The sequence below is a fragment of the Cydia splendana genome, chromosome 7, assembly GCF_910591565.1.
Source record: "Cydia splendana chromosome 7, ilCydSple1.2, whole genome shotgun sequence".
In the NCBI taxonomy this organism is placed as follows: domain Eukaryota; kingdom Metazoa; phylum Arthropoda; class Insecta; order Lepidoptera; family Tortricidae; genus Cydia; species Cydia splendana.
The window spans coordinates 21705017-21724783 of record NC_085966.1 but is presented as its reverse complement, the minus strand read 5'-3'; the positions used below and the strand labels follow the sequence as shown (position 1 = coordinate 21724783).

The 19767-nt window shown below is 35.5% G+C and overlaps 1 protein-coding gene across 1 annotated transcript in view; it reads left to right on the top strand.

Moving 5' to 3' along the window:
• Positions 1-564: 564 nt before the first annotated feature.
• Positions 565-19767, top strand: part of LOC134792345 (uncharacterized) — a 33462-nt gene continuing 14259 nt past the window's right edge. Inside the window, exons 1-27 of the mRNA XM_063763615.1 lie at positions 565-695; positions 1600-1832; positions 2936-3210; positions 3343-3498; positions 3632-3955; positions 4271-4454; positions 4920-5161; positions 5557-5749; positions 6401-6581; positions 6961-7058; positions 7215-7400; positions 7631-7821; positions 8266-8433; positions 8868-9011; positions 9380-9458; positions 9705-9920; positions 11618-11898; positions 12341-12661; positions 12882-13065; positions 13458-13693; positions 13853-14042; positions 14139-14325; positions 14714-14811; positions 14921-15100; positions 16220-16404; positions 16695-16862; positions 17243-17383. Coding sequence (XP_063619685.1) covers positions 692-695; positions 1600-1832; positions 2936-3210; positions 3343-3498; positions 3632-3955; positions 4271-4454; positions 4920-5161; positions 5557-5749; positions 6401-6581; positions 6961-7058; positions 7215-7400; positions 7631-7821; positions 8266-8433; positions 8868-9011; positions 9380-9458; positions 9705-9920; positions 11618-11898; positions 12341-12661; positions 12882-13065; positions 13458-13693; positions 13853-14042; positions 14139-14325; positions 14714-14811; positions 14921-15100; positions 16220-16404; positions 16695-16862; positions 17243-17383 — 5045 coding nt within the window. The 5' untranslated portion in view covers positions 565-691. The remainder of the gene's footprint in view (positions 696-1599; positions 1833-2935; positions 3211-3342; positions 3499-3631; positions 3956-4270; positions 4455-4919; positions 5162-5556; positions 5750-6400; positions 6582-6960; positions 7059-7214; positions 7401-7630; positions 7822-8265; positions 8434-8867; positions 9012-9379; positions 9459-9704; positions 9921-11617; positions 11899-12340; positions 12662-12881; positions 13066-13457; positions 13694-13852; positions 14043-14138; positions 14326-14713; positions 14812-14920; positions 15101-16219; positions 16405-16694; positions 16863-17242; positions 17384-19767) is intronic.

Genomic DNA, 19767 nt, shown 5'->3' with positions numbered 1-19767 from the left:
ATTGTCAAAGTAAATTATGTAGTCAGTACATTTACTGCCACTTTTCGACAAAAATGATTAACACATTTAGAACGCCATTTAACTTTGATCCTTATTTTTTCACTGCTATGTGTTAAATTTGTTAAATGTCAAAAAGTATCGCCATCTACTTCACGATAGGCCAAAGGTATGGTGCCATCTTTTCGGGCGATGGCGCCATACCTTTGGCCTACTCTCGAGTTATTGTATTAATTTATTAATATCTATGAATATCTCGGTTTTTACATATATCATACCTATTTTTTGACGTCAATTAGTCTATCACCAAAGCCTTTTTACAAAATATCCTGCTCAAGAAACCTGAATACATGTAAAATAAAGTCTGCAGGTGTTATTTACTTAAAAAAATTGATTTGAAAATGATAAAAGCTAGACAAAAGCTTATAATGCTAAGTGGAAGTTGTATGTACTTATAATAATACTTTTCCACGTACTATGTACTTGTACTTGCTAGCTTTACATTAACCATCAATAAACCTAATCAACCACAGCGATAAATAATATTATCAGCGATTTTAGATAACGGTCTGAATTCTCGAACGCTTTTGGTTGCTTTAGGGCCTTAATCTTTGTAATTATGTCGCTGATTATGATAAATATCGAAAATGTTAATAATCCATCTAGTCGGTAAGGAGTTTGCATCGTGGTCACAATGGGTGAGTCTTTATCATTTATTTTATTACCATTAAAGCAGGTACTTAATGAGTACAGTGTGACGTCATTATATTGGCATTCTGTTAAGATTTTATGACCTATCAAGGTCATATTCTTATTTTTTAAACCATATCAAGACGGAGTTTTAAAGCACTTTTTATTAAAATGAGATTGGATTTGACTTAGTTTTTTTTGGCAAGCGGTTCTATTATGCAAGACTGTTGGTATATTTTTTTTCATTTTTACCTAATTGTTACGAAACCAGTAAAATACGTGATATTACTATTAATCGCAACCTTAGACAATACATTTTCTAAATTGGCTGCTTCAAATAAAAACATAAAATGAGTTTCCTTCCTTGTGAATTTGCAGTCAGAAGTTTTACTAGTTTGAAAGTAAAAATACTTCCTCTTTGATATCACAAAAAAGAAAAATTCTCTAAACATAAAATTGACGATAATTTTTTTATGGGTTTTTGAAAGGCACTCAAAAAAGTGATAGGGGAAACACCCAAATATTGACACATATTTTTATAATAATAAAAAAAATGTGTAGGTAGTATTAAAAAATGTAATGCTGATCTACGGAGAAATAAGACAATGTGTTTATATTGTTTGTCAAATAAAATATTACTATTTCATTAACTGTCAATCTAAAATCTTTTGCATCACTTTCTATAAATTTCACAATAACTCCTTCTTTCTCCGTTCCTCTTCCCATTTCATGTGGGGTCGGCTCACTGAATATACTTCCGGCATTTGGCTCTGTCATAGTAGGTTGCTGGTATTTTTAGCGACTGTTTCTCCACCAGGTAGCTTTTGGGCGTCCTGATGGTTGTTTGCCTATGTCAATTTAATAAGATCGATAACATTAGCCCAAATTAGACAGATTTCACCATTTCCCCAGGTTCCACGATGATCGTGGTACTGCTTGCCCTAGTGGGGTTGATCTACGCCCAGCACACTCCATCCATGGAGTTCAGGTCCGAGCTGGACTTCATCGAGATCTATAACAGCAACGTGGACAGTGAGACCTCGTACAGACTGACCGACAGTATTCAGCCTAGCTGGGTGTACGTTGACTTGGATGTCTATTTGTCTGAGGGCAGTTTCGAGGGGATTGTGACACACGAAGTCACGGTAAGTTAATGCAGTTTAACGTAAAATAAGATTAATAAACTTAACATGAGGTAGATAGGTATTTTTTGGAAGAGCTCGCAAACACAAGCCCCACACAAAAATTATTATAAGACACGACACGTTACTTACTAAGAACAGTCGCCATCAAACATATCGGAGCGGCAGGTGTTCACATATCTGAACACGCACTATAACGCCTTGACAATAAAGGCGTGTTCAGATATTTGTGATAGCTTTGTCCGCTCCTATATATCTGATGGCGAATGTACACATGTATTGTATACCATTGGGCTAGGAGCATGCCTATGGAGGCATGAATTGTGATGATGATATTACTAAAGAACTGGCCAAAGATAAATTGTCTTTAGTAAAAGATGAGCTTCTACATATTTAGAAGTTTTGTTCTTTTATTGTTCAAAGAGAACTAACAGTTTAATTTTGAAATATCTCATGAATTAAATTAGGATTACAGCTAAAATTGAATTGAAATAATTTGCACTGATAAATTGGGTAATGTTTGAGTACTGACGTGATCACATATCTAATCACACATATAATAAATTTCTTCAGTCATCATCATTAAAAATGATAAATCTTTTATTTATCATTATCGCTTTGATCAAAAATTGTTCAGACGTGAGGAAGATAAATTTGTAATTTTGTATGATTACGTTAATATCCTTCGGTACCGGCTTACTAAATTAATATATGTTAGGAAAGGACTATTAGACTCATCTATTTTGAAAGTTCTCTGATTAGAATTATATAAACATTTTATTAGAAAAGGCAATTCTGATTATCCTCAAACCTTAAATAAAAAAGGTGATAATTACTCTTCTTCTTCCTCGCGTTATCCCGGCATTTTGCTCCGGCTCATAGGAGCCTGGGGTCCGCTTGGCAACTAATCCCAAGAATTGACGTAGGCACTAGTTTTTACGAAAGCGACTGCCATCTGACCTTCCAACCCGGGTAACTATGCCTTATTGGGATTCGTCCGGTTTCCTCACGATGTTTTCCTTCACCGGAAAGCAACTGATATCAAAAAGGTGAAAAGTACTAGCGGTAGCTAATATAGCCTTCCACATAAAATGTCGTTCTTTTAGATTTCAGGAGATCCCCATGAGGAAATCGTGCTCCACCAAAACGTCGTCGCTATCACAGCAGTCAACCTCCTGGACAGCAACAACAACGCTGTAGCTTTGAACCTCGAGAGGCCCTTCGAGATCGACAATATTTACGAGCTCTTGATCATTAACCCTGCTTCCCCTGTCGTCGCCGGCGAGTACACTATCACCATTAGATACCGTGGAGTGATCAATGAAAACCAGTACGAAAGAGGGTTCTACAAGGGCTATTACTTCCTCAATGGTGTAAAGCGGTGAGTTGCCTAAATATCTGCAAAAATTACTGTAACTTCTTGTAACAGTAGAAATGTTCATTATAATTTATAAACTTCACAAGAAAATTTGGTTTCAAAATTGATATTAGATTTCAAAATATCTTGTTACAGTGAATATGCTACGACGCAGTTCCAGCCCTACTATGCCAGGAAAGCTTTCCCTTGCTTCGACGAGCCTCAGTTCAAATCAAGATTCATCCTCTCTATCACGCGTGATGCTGCTCTCAGCCCTTCCTATTCTAATATGGCTATCAATCAAACCGAGACGTGAGTATCAATATACATGTATTAATAATTAGAATTCAGTCCTAAATTTAAAACCTTAAAATCGTTTTTAATTTTAGACCCCTGGGACTTCAATATCAATAACAGAAATCTTAGTAACCTTTTCACTTTACAGTGTTTCCGAAGGCCGTATTAAAGAGACTTTCTTGCCTACGCCCACCATCTCTGCCTACCTGATTGCATTCCACGTCAGTGACTTTGTCGAGACTACTGACGGTAGTCAGCCCGATAGGCCTTTCGGTATCGTATCTCGGCCAGGAGTTGAGGCTCAGCATGATTATGCTCATGACATCGGAGTTAAGATCACCAATGAGATGAACGAATACTTCAATTATGATTACTATAACATGGGCGAAGGATCACCAATGAAGAACGATCACATTGCTATACCTGATTTCCCAGCTGGTGCTATGGAGAACTGGGGAATGGTTAACTACAGGTAATATTATCAAAAAACGCACAAAAGTTCTTAGTATTGTTTTATAACTATGTAAGCAAAATAATATCTATGGAACAGGTCAAATAAATAAATAAATAAATATTCTGATGTGTTATTCATAAATCGAAACGCGACCAGTGCTCAAGGCAGGAATCAATCCTGTGTCTTCAGCATCTTGGACACTGGAGGCCTTAGTCACTTTTTCTTTAGTAGGTATACGGTTTAGTATCATACAATTTTACTAAGTAATTTCAATTCCTGTCTGCTGTATTCAATAACCATGTGGTTACGAGTATTATTCGTTTTTTCTTTCAGAGAAGCTTACCTTCTGTACGATCCGGCTAACACTAACATCATCAACAAGATCTTCATCTCCACTATCATGGCCCATGAGCTGGCCCATAAATGGTTCGGTAATCTGGTCACTTGCTTCTGGTGGAGCAACTTGTGGCTCAACGAGTCTTACGCTAGCTTCTTTGAATACTTCTCTGCTCACGCTGTAAGTTACAAATTAATCTATAATGTGTCTCTCTTTCTTACACACACACACACACACACACACACACACACACACACACACACACACACACACACACACTATATTATATGTATCTGTAATTAAACGTTATTGCTAAAATCATTGGTCGCACATATGGACACGTATATGGCGCATATATAATAAATGAGTAGTTTTTATTACTTAATTATCAGCTTATCACAGAACCAAACGCCATTACCAAAATTAAAGAAGTTACCTTTTTACAACATATTTTTCGCATTATAGTGTGTTCTTGATTTTAGCACTACGAGTAACAGCCAAAACTCAATTGTTGTTTAGACCATGCAATAAGGTTAACAAAGTGTTAGTTAACAATATGAACGATGGCCCTTGGCCACGCTGCCATATTATAACATTTGCAGTTTCTTTTTGTTTAGCATTATCTAAATTAACTATTTATTCCAGGCTGACCCATCTCTCGAGCTAGCTGACCAGTTCGTCGTCGACTACGTCCACAGTGCTCTGAACTATGACGCTTTCGCTGGCGCCACTCCCATGAACTTAAGCACTGTCACTCATAACGCCTCCATCAGCGCCCACTTCTCGACCGCCAGCTACGCTAAGGGGGCCTCGGTCTTGAGAATGATGGAGCACTTTGTAGGACCAACCGTTTTCCGTGATGCATTGAGGACTTATCTCGCCGACAAGTAAGTTTTAGTTAATGAGCTTATTAAATATCTTCTGGTACTGGTACTTTATCGTGACTTTACCCAAAACTCATGTTATAAACAAGTAAAAATAAATCGTTTCCTTTCAATTGTTTCGCTTTAGCCGCCTGACGCTACTTTATCTAATGTATGTACAATCACTAATTGTAACATTATTGCTTTGTAGTATTTTAAGCAGGTTATACAAGTCTTTTGACATGAAATTTTATTTTGTAAGTCTATTGACATGTTTCGAACCGCTTCGAGGATCCTCAACCGGAGCAACGTCTGCAGATAATGACGGTTGCCTTTTCCTTCTGACAATTTTAATCACAATCTTTTTTTCCTTTCCATTGAAGTTCTTAGTTTCAATAGTTAATAACTATCATTTTCAGCGCCTACGGCCTCGGCACTCCTGAGGCCATGTACGACGCGTTCAGGTCTGCGGTGGCCGCGGACCCAACCTACGCAGCAACATACGGAACCCTGGATGTGGGCGAGGTCTTCGACAGTTGGGTCCAGAATCCTGGCTCTCCCGTTTTGTACGTAGACGTTAACATGAACAGCGGAGAAATCATTGTTACTCAGGTACTGATTCGAGACGTCACTTATGACGATAAATTATTTTTTTTAAAACTATTTTTCCAAAACTTGATTTCATTTTTTGTACAATATATCTACGTTGAGAGTGCCCGCTAACGTATTTAATGACGGTATTTAAAATAAATACTAGAATCGAATCACAGAATTGTGAATGATTTATGTAAAAACTTGACAACAACTGGATTCAGTTAATGTTTATTTGTTATGTACAGTCGCCATCAGATATATCGGAGCGGCCAAGGTGTTCACAATATCTGAACACGCGCTCTAACGCCCTGACAATAGAGGCGTGTTCCGATATTTGTGAGCACCTTGGCCGCTCCGATATATCTGATGGCGACTGTACATAGGTAAAGTATTAAATATATTAAAAACGGGTCACTTACGTATTTTAAGTCACCCGTTTTTAATATATTTAATATGTCTGTGTCTCACGGAAGTTTTGTTATTAAAACATAGGTAAAGTCTTTATTGCTCCTTATAATAATATGTAGTTCGTCTACAACCTAATGTAGCCAATCATATTTCTATTGGAATCAACTTTCTCGTCACATGATTATCCATGTACTTATTATAATAATTTAGCATTTAGTTCTCTGCAATGCTTTTTACAATACCTTTATGTTTATCCTGCAGAGCCGTTTCCTCATCGGAAACACTGTTTACAATCACCAATGGCTAGTCCCTTACACCTGGACCCACAGTGCTGACCCCGATTTCACCACCACTAAACCAGCGCAGGTCTTGACCACGGCTTCTACCACTGAAAACATGCCGGCTGGACATAACTGGGTCGTGTTTAACATCCAACAGTCTGGTAAGCAAAACTTCAAATTAGATGTTGTCATTCCAATTGTTGTTGTACCTCTATTTATTTTTTACCGACACTCTTAACTGCCTATTATTGGTGGCCATTATGCCTTTTGTAACAAGGTACACCGATGGACAGTTAAGATTGTTGGCGTTTGTACATGCACTTCATTTTTGTGTTGGTAAAATAACTTTCAATTTATTTTATTCACAGGCAAAACTGTTTAGAGTGTATGATGAACCATGACAATTCCAATCAAATAAAACAGTTTTATATATATGATGAAAAACACAAGTATTATACTTACATTTATATTCCGTCACAATGTTGAAAATTCTATGTGTATACTGTATGGTTTTAAGTAACTTTCTATCTTTTTTAACAGGATTATACCGTGTCAACTACGACGACCACAACTGGGAGATGCTTGCTGCGGCACTTCGCAATAACAAAGACCAATTCCCAAGACAAAATAGAGCTCAGGTAACTATCAAATAATCAAACTCTTCTCTTTATCCACCTTTAGTTTTTAATTTTAAAGTGCATGAACTAAACGCAAACTTTTTAATTTTAATTTGTAACTTCAGTTTAATTAGTAAATAAAGACACCAGTTTGATATTGTTCTTCTTCGCTTCTAGTTCGTCAACGACGTCCTCCACTTCGTACGAGCTGGAGAATCGTATATCAGCATCTCACGCGCCTTCGACGTTCTCTCTTTCTTAGAGAATGAAGATGATTACCTCGTGTGGGCCGGAGCTCTTGGTCAGCTCGACATAATCAGGCGCCGTTTGGAGCACATTCCTGCTGCTCGCGAGCAGTTTGAGGTGAGTATTATCAACGTCATGTTTCATCAGAATTACCTTTTTAGTATACTTTGTTAGCTTATTTCGCTTAGACTGCATTGTACTCTTTAATCACTTTCATCCTTAAAGACATACTTACGTCGTTGGACGATACGATATAAATATTGTAAATTAAGATAGACTTAAAAATAGTAGGTACTTAAAATGTATTTTGTATTTTCTGCCGTCAAACAATTATATTTTTCCTTTAGGCATACCTTCTTGAGCTAATGGAGTATGCCATCGAGTCCCTGGGCTACGAAGAAGCGGCTACCGACTCCACCACTAGAATCCTGAACCGCATGCAGATCCTGAACTACGCCTGCAACCTTGGCCATGAGGCCTGCATTGCTGACAGCTTGGAGAAGTGGAACGCTTTCAAGGCTAACCCCACAAGCAGTTTGTAAGTCCTACAGAATAATGTTAACATGTATTTTTTATTGCTACCTTGTCTGTCCATATCTTATAGGTTTTGGAATTTTATTGCATTTTTCAGTTTAAAAACTAATTATCTTTATTTATGAGTCAATCAAATTATGTTCAGTCATCAATATATTAGTGATGTTACTTGGGGTGCGTTTGGGTGTATAATAATACATTTAAATTACTTATCAAAATTGATAACACCGTCTCTTACAAATATAAGTTAGTTACTCGTAAAATACTTAACAACTGTATTTTTGGAAAAAAGTTTTAAATGATTCAGTCGTGGTCATCATCAGATCGTGAACGTACAAACGAAGACAGAAATGCTTTTAAAAAGATTATCACGTTGTTGATTGTAAGTTGACTGTGCCGTTAATAATAACAGTATTGCGACGACAATTCCAACTGAAACATCTTCCAGAGTCCCCGTGAACGCTCGCCGCTACGTCTACTGCGTCGGACTCAGGCACGGCGACGCTACCGACTACAACTTCCTCTTCGACCAATACGAGACCTCCGAGAACGCCGCCGACATGGTCGTCATCCTCAGAGCTCTTGGCTGCACCAAGGATGAGGACCGGCTTCAGCAGTAAGACATTTATAATATTAGTTGATTTTGTTTTTGTTTAAATTTTATGTAAGGCTTTTCGATAAGAAGTTTGTCAAAATTTACTCGGCTTTCGACAGATTTCAAATATTATTTGCTTTGCATTTCACATTGGCTAGTGAAAAAAAAATGTATTTTGCCTAATTTAATTACGTAAAATTTAATATCTCACATCACCTATATTTTAAAGTGTCAAATTATTTATCTCTCTATTTTTCTCGTTGCATCATGATGACCTATGGGTGATTGGGAATTTTAGTTAAATTCTTTAATGGTAATATTGATATGAACATACACAACAATACTTATATCCAAATTTCAATTATAATATTATGCAATGATCTAACTATATTATTAGTGATTTGGTTTAGTCTTGGTCCCGCAAAGTTCCCTCAAAAACTCAATGTCTTTTGCAGCTACTTGCAGCAGTCCTTGACCAACGACAAGATCCGCTATCACGACAGGACCAACGCATTCGCCTACGCTCTTGCAGGAAACAGGGAGAATTATAAGACCGTCGTCACATTTTTGCAGAATAACTTAGCTGATATCAGAGTGCTGTAAGTTGAAAATCTTTTGGAATACAATTTAATGATACAACTTAAGTGTTATTATCCTTTTTTTATTGTGGGACATACCACATTATTATAATCGATAAATTGTATATGCAGATGCGGGTTGGAGTTTCAAGTTGGCCAGAGTTGATCATCGTTGATTTTTTTCATTTGGAATTGACATCTGCATATACAATTTACAGATTCATGGTACAAGCAAGATTTCATTTTGTCGTATTAATTGAGGTCACATTCTTATTCTGACAACTAACTGTTATATTGTGTAATAAAAAAGCTTTGTTTGAAAATGTTTAAGCTAATATTTATTTGTGTAGCCCATAACCATACGACAATACATTTATTTTTGTTTCCAGCTATGGTGGTGTGGCCAGATTGAATACAGCCATAAGTGCACTTGTTACTTACTTGACTGACTTTGAAGATATTACTGACGTAAGTATAGAATAAAAATATGTAACATAATATATAAACAACACATTCTTGATACTTTCCGTTCAAAAATGATCTCGCACCTATCGCATCTAAATCGTTCAACATCGTTGAACCCCTGTTTACCCCCATTAGAAAATAAAAGTCTTTACGATTCATAGTCTAAGTCCTGTTATGTGAGGCTGCTAAAACATCAAACGTTTAAAAAATTAAATAACCGCAACAATTAATCCATGATTTACTTTACAGTTCCAAGCCTGGGCGTACGAAAACCAATTGGCTCTTGATGATTCCTTCCCCATCGCCAAGAGTGTGGTTGCAACAGCCGTCACTAACATCCAGTGGGGCAACAGCGTCGTCAGAGATATCTATTCTTTCCTTCGAGGGAGAAATGCTGCCGGCGCCATCACTGCCCCTACTTTTGTTGCCTTGCTCTTGGCAGCCATCATGGCTCACTTCATCCGTTAATTTAAAATATTTTTAAGAATACTTTAAGTCTAACAGCAAAAATATTAAATTGCTTAACTATGCGGAATCTTACAACAAAAATGACGCTAGTTGACCTCATCCACTTTGTGAAGTTAACTAAAATGTAATTGTTGAACAATTTGTAACTGACAATATTTCAATAGCTGAAAGCTTTATTGATGTAAGAACAACTGACTTTATTAGAAATAAATTATTTATATTTATACAAGTTTTCTGTTTTATTTTCCGTGTCGTTGAAAATGGAATGAAGACCAATCTTTGCTTAATAAGTAAGTAGGTAATCAAATAATATATTTTGTACAGCAAACAGATTAATATATTTGATGATTTATAACAGTTTTTCTTATGAATGGTTAAGGTTGATTCCCACTCACAATATAAACTTAATTTAGTTAAAACTGAAACAGTAGGGAAGTAAGAAGAACAAAAAATAGAATCATTCAGAGTATTTTGCAAAACAATAATCAACCATAATATTAATGCAATTCAGAAAACAAATTTCTTCCTCGTTCCCTCAATGCTGAGGGTCGCGACCACTTGCAACATGTCTCCATTGATTGCGGTCATAAGCCAAGTAGACTGCACGGTGCAGGCTGCCGCCACTCGTTTTCTTCATGGTGTCAGACCATCTCTTACGAGCCCCACCTTGAGCGCGTTTGCCATTCATTCGCCCCAAGATGATACACTTCTCCATATCATGCATTGGTGATCTCATAAATAGGAAACAAATACAGATTTTACAATACAGAAAACAATATTCTAGAATTCTAGATGATAAAATTTAATACATATTATGATTAAAAATCTTATCAGTACTTACATACATACCTAACTTTAGTCGTAAGCAATAATTTATGATAAATACGACTTATGATACTTAAGTGTTTTTTATCTGATATCGGTGATATCGTTAAGTTTTATGACAATAATCAAATTATAACCTTAATTGCCATTTCATCTGTGTCGATTCCCGGTGAGGGACATTTTTGTTATCAGGTAAGTTTAGATTCGAAAAGTTTTCTAGTAGTTATTAGCAAACAAGGGTCGTATTTTTTTAGCAAGCAATTTAATATAGTTATATAAATATCGATTAACTTTTACAGAAATGTCCTTTTCTTACATCGCCTTGGTTTTGGCGCTAATTGCGCTAGCCAAGGGTGATCATCCTGTCTCCTTGCAAAGGGAACTTGACTCTATAGCTCTGACATCAGACGTAAACAGAAATGATGAACAAGTATATCGGTTACCTGAAAGCGTTATTCCATTGGAGTATGAAATATTTATAGATCTGTATTTTGCTGAACGCACGGATAGACCATTCAGTTTTGATGGCAGAGAAAGTATAATTATTCAGGTAAGAGTTTTGTACTTACTTTTAAATATTAGATTGTAGGTATAAAGAGAATAATGTTTTGACATCTGCTACGCAATTAAGCTACCAATTAACTATCAAAATCTAAATTAGTTAAAAGTTGCTAAGAAAACGAATCTGGAAATAATGGATGTATGTATGTTTAGCATGTAGGCACTAACTCCTAAATGTAGGTAAGTACTTGTAATACTAACAATTTTATGGACCTATGCAGTCTGAAATAAATATATTGAAATGAATTGAATAAGCTTTGCAAAATATATACGGTGACACCCTATTATCATATGTATTTTTTTTGCAGGCTGTTGAAGACAACGTTTCCAACATTGTGTTACATGCCAACGTTGACCGAATAAACGCAATCAGTGTTTTAAATTCAAATGGCGTTCCAGTTGCATTAAATGTATCTGAACCCTTTACTATCCAATCACAATACCACTTCCTCATCGTTAACTTAGATGAGACTCTGGTCAATGGAAATAGATATACTCTCTATATTGAGTATTCTAACACTATGAATGTAGGGCCGATGAAAAGGGGTATCTGGAGAGGATACTATACCGATGACGATGGCGTTGAAAGGTTGGTTTTGTGATACGGCAATTTACCATCATCATAGTCAAGGCGTGGTTAAGGCCGTCGCCAAGTTGATCTGATGAAGGAAGCTGCAGAAGTTTGTTAGAATTGTAATATTATCTAGCCGGTAGAGTATGCAACAAAAGCTTGTGTGAAAATAACATTGTTCAAAAAACATGTTTCAGAATTTATGCTACCACTCACTTTCAACCGTACAACGCAAGGCAAGCCTTTCCTTGCTGGGACGAGCCACTTTTTAAGGCTACTTTCAAAGTTCATCTATCCAGCCCAGCTAATTACAATTCTGTTTTCTCCAATACCAGAATTGGAAACACTGAAGCGTAAGTATTTATTCAATTTTTAATTGCTCCTGTACCCACAACATTGAAAGTATTCTGTGTTTGTTTGTAGTTAAAAATAATTAAATCACATGGATTTTTCTTTTCAGCCTTTCCGATAACCGGATTCGTACAAACTTTTTAGAGACCCCTAAAATGTCATCGTATCTCGTGACTTTCCTCGTCAGTGAGACTTTCACAGTCATCGCTGAGGACACCTCCTTCACTCCCTCTATCAGAATTATCGGTAGATCCAACACCGTCGGCCTTGGTGATCATGCCTTGGATCTGGCTGTCAAGATGATCACATTCTTTAATGACTACTTTGAAATCCCTTACGAGACTATGCATCCCAATTTGCTGAACGATCATATTTCGTCTCCTGATTGGGCTTCTGCTGGTACTGAAAATTGGGGAATGGTTAGCTACAGGTAAATACTCGTATTCAATGAATTTATGTTTAGAACATTTTTAATTATTGTCATTGAGTCAAAATTACATTCTAAATATTTTATAAAATGACCATACCTTGGACATGATTTGTGTTTTGCGAACATTTTTATATCAAAAGCTAAAAAAACGAACATCTCAAAAAATTTATTCAAACATTGGTCAACTAAGAGAATGATTTCAACAATTACGATTTTGCAGAGAGTTGTACCTTACACTGAACTCCAGTGAATCAATCATGAGTAACGAGCACTATGCAGGCACCCTGGTATCTCATGAGCTGGCTCACAAGTGGTTCGGAAACCTGATCACCTGCTTCTGGTGGAGCAACACTTGGATCAACGAGGGCTTCGCCAGCTATTTTGGCTATATTGCTACTAATCAGGCAAGTTTAGTGTACAAATTTGTATCAGCGCTTTTCAATTTTGAACTCAATTTGCAAATTTAATTAATGTGTTTTTTAATGTCGATAGATGGGGAGCATAATATTCCAGCAAGTTTATGGTTGTTTAAATGTAATTTGCAAAAAAATCCTTTTTACCTAGTGCCTCACTGTCGGATAAACGCTTTTCCTTTTTGATCTCTACATCTTCCAATCTTGAAGCACTTTTCCGGCCTTTGCAAAAAGGATTTGTTTAAATTGTCTCACTATGATCACCTGGGGCTGCCTATCTTGCGATATCTTCTCTCTATTAAACGAAACTGCCGCAGTATCTTGTCGTAGATATGATCCGTCTAGTGTCATTGGATCCTAGCAGTTATGTGTGTCGTTTTTAGATGTTCCCAGAATACGAATACGATGACCACTTCAATTCCCGCTATCTCCAAAACTCCCTCTCTTTCGATTCCGGATCCACTGTCGCCCTCAACCACGAGGTCAACACGCCCGCCCAAGTCACTGGCCACTTTGGAACCGTCAGTTACTCCAAAGGTGCTGCTTTTCTCCGAATGATCCATGACATGATCACTCCTGAGACGTTTAGGAAGGCTTGTCGTATCTTCTTGACTAGCAAGTAAGTCGCTTATTGAATTACTTATGAGCTTATGACTTATGTTTCTTTTATTTTTATTTTAGAAACAAATTCAGTCTAAACTAAATGTATGCTGACCAATAAATATGGTATTAGTTTTGCATGTAAGTTTTGAAATCTCCTTATTCTATATTTTTTTAGTTCTTTCGAACCAACCGACCAGTACGACTTATACAGAGCTTTTGAAGAAGCTATTCACGAGGATGGTACTTTAAGTGAATATCAAGGTTTTAATTTTGAAGAGTTTTACCGTATCTGGGTCAATGAACCTGGTACTCCTATTCTAATGGTTGAGATTAATCACGAAACTGGTGCTATTTCTTTGAAACAAGTAAGACTGTTAAATCTTTTTAACACTAAAGGTATACCTATTTATTATATTTGTGTTGAAGTAATTCGTGTCCATGTAACTTAAAACTTTTTTCAGGAGCGATTCTTCTTAAGTGCCACCGCAACGCCTACTGGTCAAATTTATCCGATTCCTATTACCTACTCCACCAAGAGTGATCTAAGATTTGAAAGTCTTAAGCCCATTCAAATAATGTCAGGCGAGACTTTGGAACTGACTAAGACAGCTGGCGAAGAATGGGTTATTTTTAATAACCTACAACATGGTGAGTATAAGTTTTTCACTATTGACGTGTTGACAATGCCTAATTAGTTTTAATGTTCTGAATAACATAAATATTCCATTTCCGAATGTGCTTTTCCGACAGAAAACGCATGACATGACTTGATGTAAAAAATAGGTGATTAGGTGCCCGATTCTGGAGTGCCCATATTTGAAGAGCCCTCGATTTCTCTAGCATCAAATCTTTACGTGATGATAGCGAGAGCAACTGTAAAGCTACCTTATAATCTTATAAATGAATAAAACAGAGATGACGATGAATTGAGAGCCTTCCTCCGTCATGAAGTTGGTTAATTATTAAACTAATAAGAAGTACTGAAGTATTTACGAAAAAAATTATAAAAATAATTTTTAATATTGTAATATTTTAGGACACTACATAGTAGACTACGATGAGAAATCATGGAGTTTGCTCGCCGAAGCATTACTGAATGAACCTGAACACATTCATTACTTGAACCGAGCCCAAGTTAGTACTAAACGGACTTAGTTCTATACTTTTTTATTGTTAATATTATTTATTTTCTATGTCAATAACAACTATTTCGTTACATTTTGAAATCCACTCTGGCTTCCAGGTAGTCGATGACGTCTTTGCTCTGATGAGATCTACAAGAATGACCTACAGTTTCGGTTTCAACATTCTGAGGTTCCTTCGCAACGAGCACAACATGCATGTTTGGGATGCCGCCATCACCGGCTTTAACTGGCTCAGGAACAGACTGAGGCATTTGCCTGAGAGCCAGGCAGAATTCGATGTAAGTACCTAAGTACAATGTAATGTAAGTACATAAAAAACAACTGACTTCACAAATTATTTCACTTTATTCCATCATAAATTTAAATATTAAAATTTAGTATAGAAAAAGCATCAATAATAATATGATTTGTTATCTTCTCGTAACAGACCTGGTAAGCCCTCATTTTTAAAGTGTTTAAGTTCATTCATCATTTCAAAACTTCAACTTCAAATATGCATTTACGGTTAAATCTGGACCTCCTTGAAAATATTAAAATAGGTAAGTAGGTAGTTACTTGGTTTTGATAATTTAGTTTATTCATTAAAACTTTATTGCACGAGATAAAATTGTACAAATGGCGGACTTAATGCCTTAAGGCATTCTCTATCAGTATCTTTATTGACATCTTATCATTAAATCGGGTTTCATATAGTATAATAATTGAAACTGAATTTTAGGTCTACATTTTATTACAATACTACTATGTATTTTGTACTTATGAATTTTTTTATGAGTCAACTTTACTTGAGTCACTGGATCATGATTCAGGATGCTAATTTCTAAATTTGATTATAATATTATCAAACAGATTTCTTATCTTTGTAAAATAATTGTTTATCTAAATAATTTATTGTTGTTTTTAAAAGCTGATTAAGATTATGAAAGTAAAGTTAAATTTGCACATACTTTGAATTGGAATGAAGACGAATGAGTAAATGTCATCACATTTTCATAGGAATCTGCTGTTAATGGTAGCACTCTCACACTCTATCAATGCAAAGTATGTACAGAGTTAAAGTCCAGGATAACTGTCCATGGAATTTGCTAAAAAGTGTAAAAATGACATTTCCTAATGCCATCTTCTACCAGAGGTCAGCTTATCAGCTATCATTAGGGCTTTAAGGACTAATAATTTAAATATTAAGGTATATTAGGCGATAAATTGTAGCTTTCAACTTAAATAAGAAAGTCTAACTAAGCCATATTAAATATTATTAAGAACGGGTCACTCATGTACTTTAAGTCGAAAAACGCTCGACATGTTTCACTCCGTACAGGGCTTAAAATATTAAATATGTCTGTGTCTCACGGAAGTTTTGTTATTAAAATTTCTAACCAAGCCTTTTCAATCTATAGGAGTTTGTACTAGACACCATGTCGCATCTCATCGAGCACGTAGGTTTCAACGTCCTCAGCACCGACACACCCACGGACATCATGAACCGCCAAGCCGCTCTGCACTTTGCTTGTTTGCTCGGACACGAACAATGTGTGACTGAGTCCAGAGAACGATTTGTTAGGTTGAAAGACCATAATGTTTGGTGAGTGCAAAAATTTACAATTTTATCCTTGTCTTACATGAACGAAATTGTATCTTACATCAATATAGCAATGTTTAATTGTGAATTATTAGCGTTCCTAATTTTTTTGTCACCGTCATGATCATAAATTACAAGCCAAGAAATATTTACCAAATGCTAGGAAACCAAGTTTAACTTATTTAAGAGTTTTCTGTTATATATTGATTAATTTTGATGAACCTCCGTATATATTCTTACTTTATGAATCAATCGTCTAATGAATGTTAATAGTTCCTTATATTTTGTTTTAGGGTGCATGGAGGAATCCGTCGTAATGTGTACGTAGTTGGGGTGCGAGAAGGAGATGAACAAGATTTCAACTTCATCCTCTCTCGCTTCCGCTCATCAAATCTCGCCCATGACCAGCTAGAGATGCTGAGGGCTATGGGTGCTACTAAGAATCCAGCATTATTAACAAGGTAATTATTATTATGTTGATTGTGCTTGCATGGTATCAACGTCAAAATCTAATAGATTACCGACAAGTGGGAAAACACTAATTATGAAAGTGGTTGACAGCAGTGTACTTTTCACAATCTTTGAATCTGGATTTACCAGTCTTAGGGTAATTTTTTTGACTAGTTAGATTATAATGTACCCCATCAGTCCCCAGCTACCCCACTTGAGGGTACATGGGTTAACCAGAAATCAGTCCCCATATTACATTGTTAAGAGAATTAATTACATCCATAATTGAACATGCAAAATCCACAGATTTTTATGAAGTTATAGTACAAATAAAAAAAAATTAAGAAATGTACTAAAACCTTACTAATTTAAAAATAAAAATTGACCACAGATACTTGGAGCTGACGCTGACCGATGAAGTGAGGTCTCATGACAAGGCAAACTCCTTCAGCTACGCTCTTTTAGGCAACAAGGAGAACGCGCCCGTAATTCTAGAATTTGTGAAGAACAACATCGATGCTATGAGGATCGCGTAAGTTTCAACACAATTGTATTCTACTAGTAATTACTAGTTTTAGGGTCGGTTGCACCAGACCGTCAGTCACCGTTAAAGCGTTCGCAAAATTTTATTGTATGAGAAGTTTCCTAGATCTCTGCTGCGTGATTGGTGCAACTGACCCTTAGTCATTTATTCCCTTACACACTATTGATACCACATATTCAAATGATGTGTCCCTTCTTTTATAGTTAAAATTTTATTCACCAACATATAATGTTTACAAAATATAAAAAAATATAAAAACAAATGCAAATTAGCAGTGTCCCTTCTAAATTTTTTATTTAAGGTAAGTACGCCTATTAACGAGGGGGTTAAGCAAGTTTTCGAAAAAGAGCCAAAAATTAAGCATAAACCGACGGTGTATGAACCAAGACATATTTTTTTATGTTAGTTTGTTAATTAAAGTTTATATTATTTTAGTTTCTGGCCTTGTTTTAGAAAAATATAAAGGAAAAAATAATTATCAAAACCAAAATGTCGAAATCGCCTATTACCGTGGTAATGGACCACTGTTACCCAAATACCGCGGATGTGGGTTCCTTTTTACGAGGGTGGATAACACGTCGCATTTTTAGTTCCATAATTATGATAAATATTATTTATTTGACAATAATGGATAAAAAATGGTATAGGTAATCAGTACAGTACGCTTTTCATATTATAAGACTTAATAAATGAATTTAAAATAAAAATAGTTGGTTCCTTTAACGCTAAAAACATCGTGGGTTACCCTTTACGAGCAAGTGTGATGCTGTCGAAATTCTTGTTTAATTTATTACCTATCTACGTTAAATAAATAGGTACTTAATTATTTCAACCGGACGTGAAGGGCAAGTTGCTCCAAAAAGTTTAAGCTACCTAAAGTAAAAGTAAAGTAAAAAAGCCTATCATAAAACACATTACAATTTAAAATATTACATTAAACTTAAAAATATTGTACTGTAATTTTTGGAGTATAAAACTTTTTTTAAATATAACTAAAATCTAAAACACGTACTATATTATTTAAAGTGTTTCACTATATAACGTTTATTTACAAATTCTACTTCTATTAAACACGTTTGCTTATGAAAGTCGCCTGAGCGGCGTAGGCCTGCCCCGTATCTCTCCAATCCTCTCTGTCCATAGCCCGTCTCCTCCATGTTGGTCCACATATATACTTCGCGGAACACGTCTTCCCAACGCTTCCTGGGTCTACCTCTTTTCCTGTGGCCGTTACGAGGTGTCCAGTCTGTCACTGTTTTAGTCCACCTGCCATCATTTATGCAACAGATAGATAGTTAATTTAAGCTACCTATCACAATTATATTCTACACAATATATACAAGATCTGTGTAAGTTAATGTTAATGTTGTATGTTTGTGTGTCTATTATGTTATTAAAATAACATAAAATATTAAAATAACATATTTTGCCCAAAGGATCAGCATTGCTATCCAGCGGGGCAATGCGGCCAGCCTTCTGGGCACCCTACCTACAGACCACGATTTAGGGCAAATTATTTATTTATAAGTTTTCGTAGTGTTTTTATTTTGTTGTAAAAGACATAAAATATATTTTTCTACTATCTTCTCTATCTATATTTATTTTATGTTTGCTGCCTTAGAAAAAATATTGTGTGCAACGGTACATAATTAGGTTTTAAGAACAATTATTATGTACCTGGTATACAAAAGACTATCAAAAGTATTAGATATTTTAAGAACCTATTAATTTCGAAGTCATGAAAGTTTTGGGTGGGTCTGTATTAGGTTCTCATACAGCTTATTACCGAGTGATGTCTTTTCTAACCATCGTTAAACGGTTCAATTCAAATAATTTTAAAACTCATTTACGACTAATAAAAATGAATAGTTATCTTGTATTTTTTTAATACAATGAATATGGATGGTTCCAAATATTACAAAACAATGTAAAAATAAATTTTATAACCATACTTATGTTTTTATATCAATACTTGAACGAGTTTCTCATATAAGGGTTTCTAAGAAAACGTCTGAGAAGTTGTCTAAAATTGTCATCAAAATTAAGAGTTATTGAATAGATTTCATACCACGTTAATAGCTCTTTAGCTTTATAGGTGGTTGAATATTTGAATAACATCAAAAGTCAAGTAAATGTGCATTTATATATGAATATAAGATCGCCCGAATCTAAAATGCCGTTTCCGTTATTACCGAGGTATACCTCGAAATTAGGTATCACACAAAGAAAATGGAACCTAACACCGAGGTTTTTAATTTCCTATTTTTTTCCAATTGCCGAGCAAATATCACAAATAAAGTATTTGGGAACCATAAAGATAATAACTAAGAATCAATCTCAAGTCTTAGTCTTTCCATAATATTTACCATTAT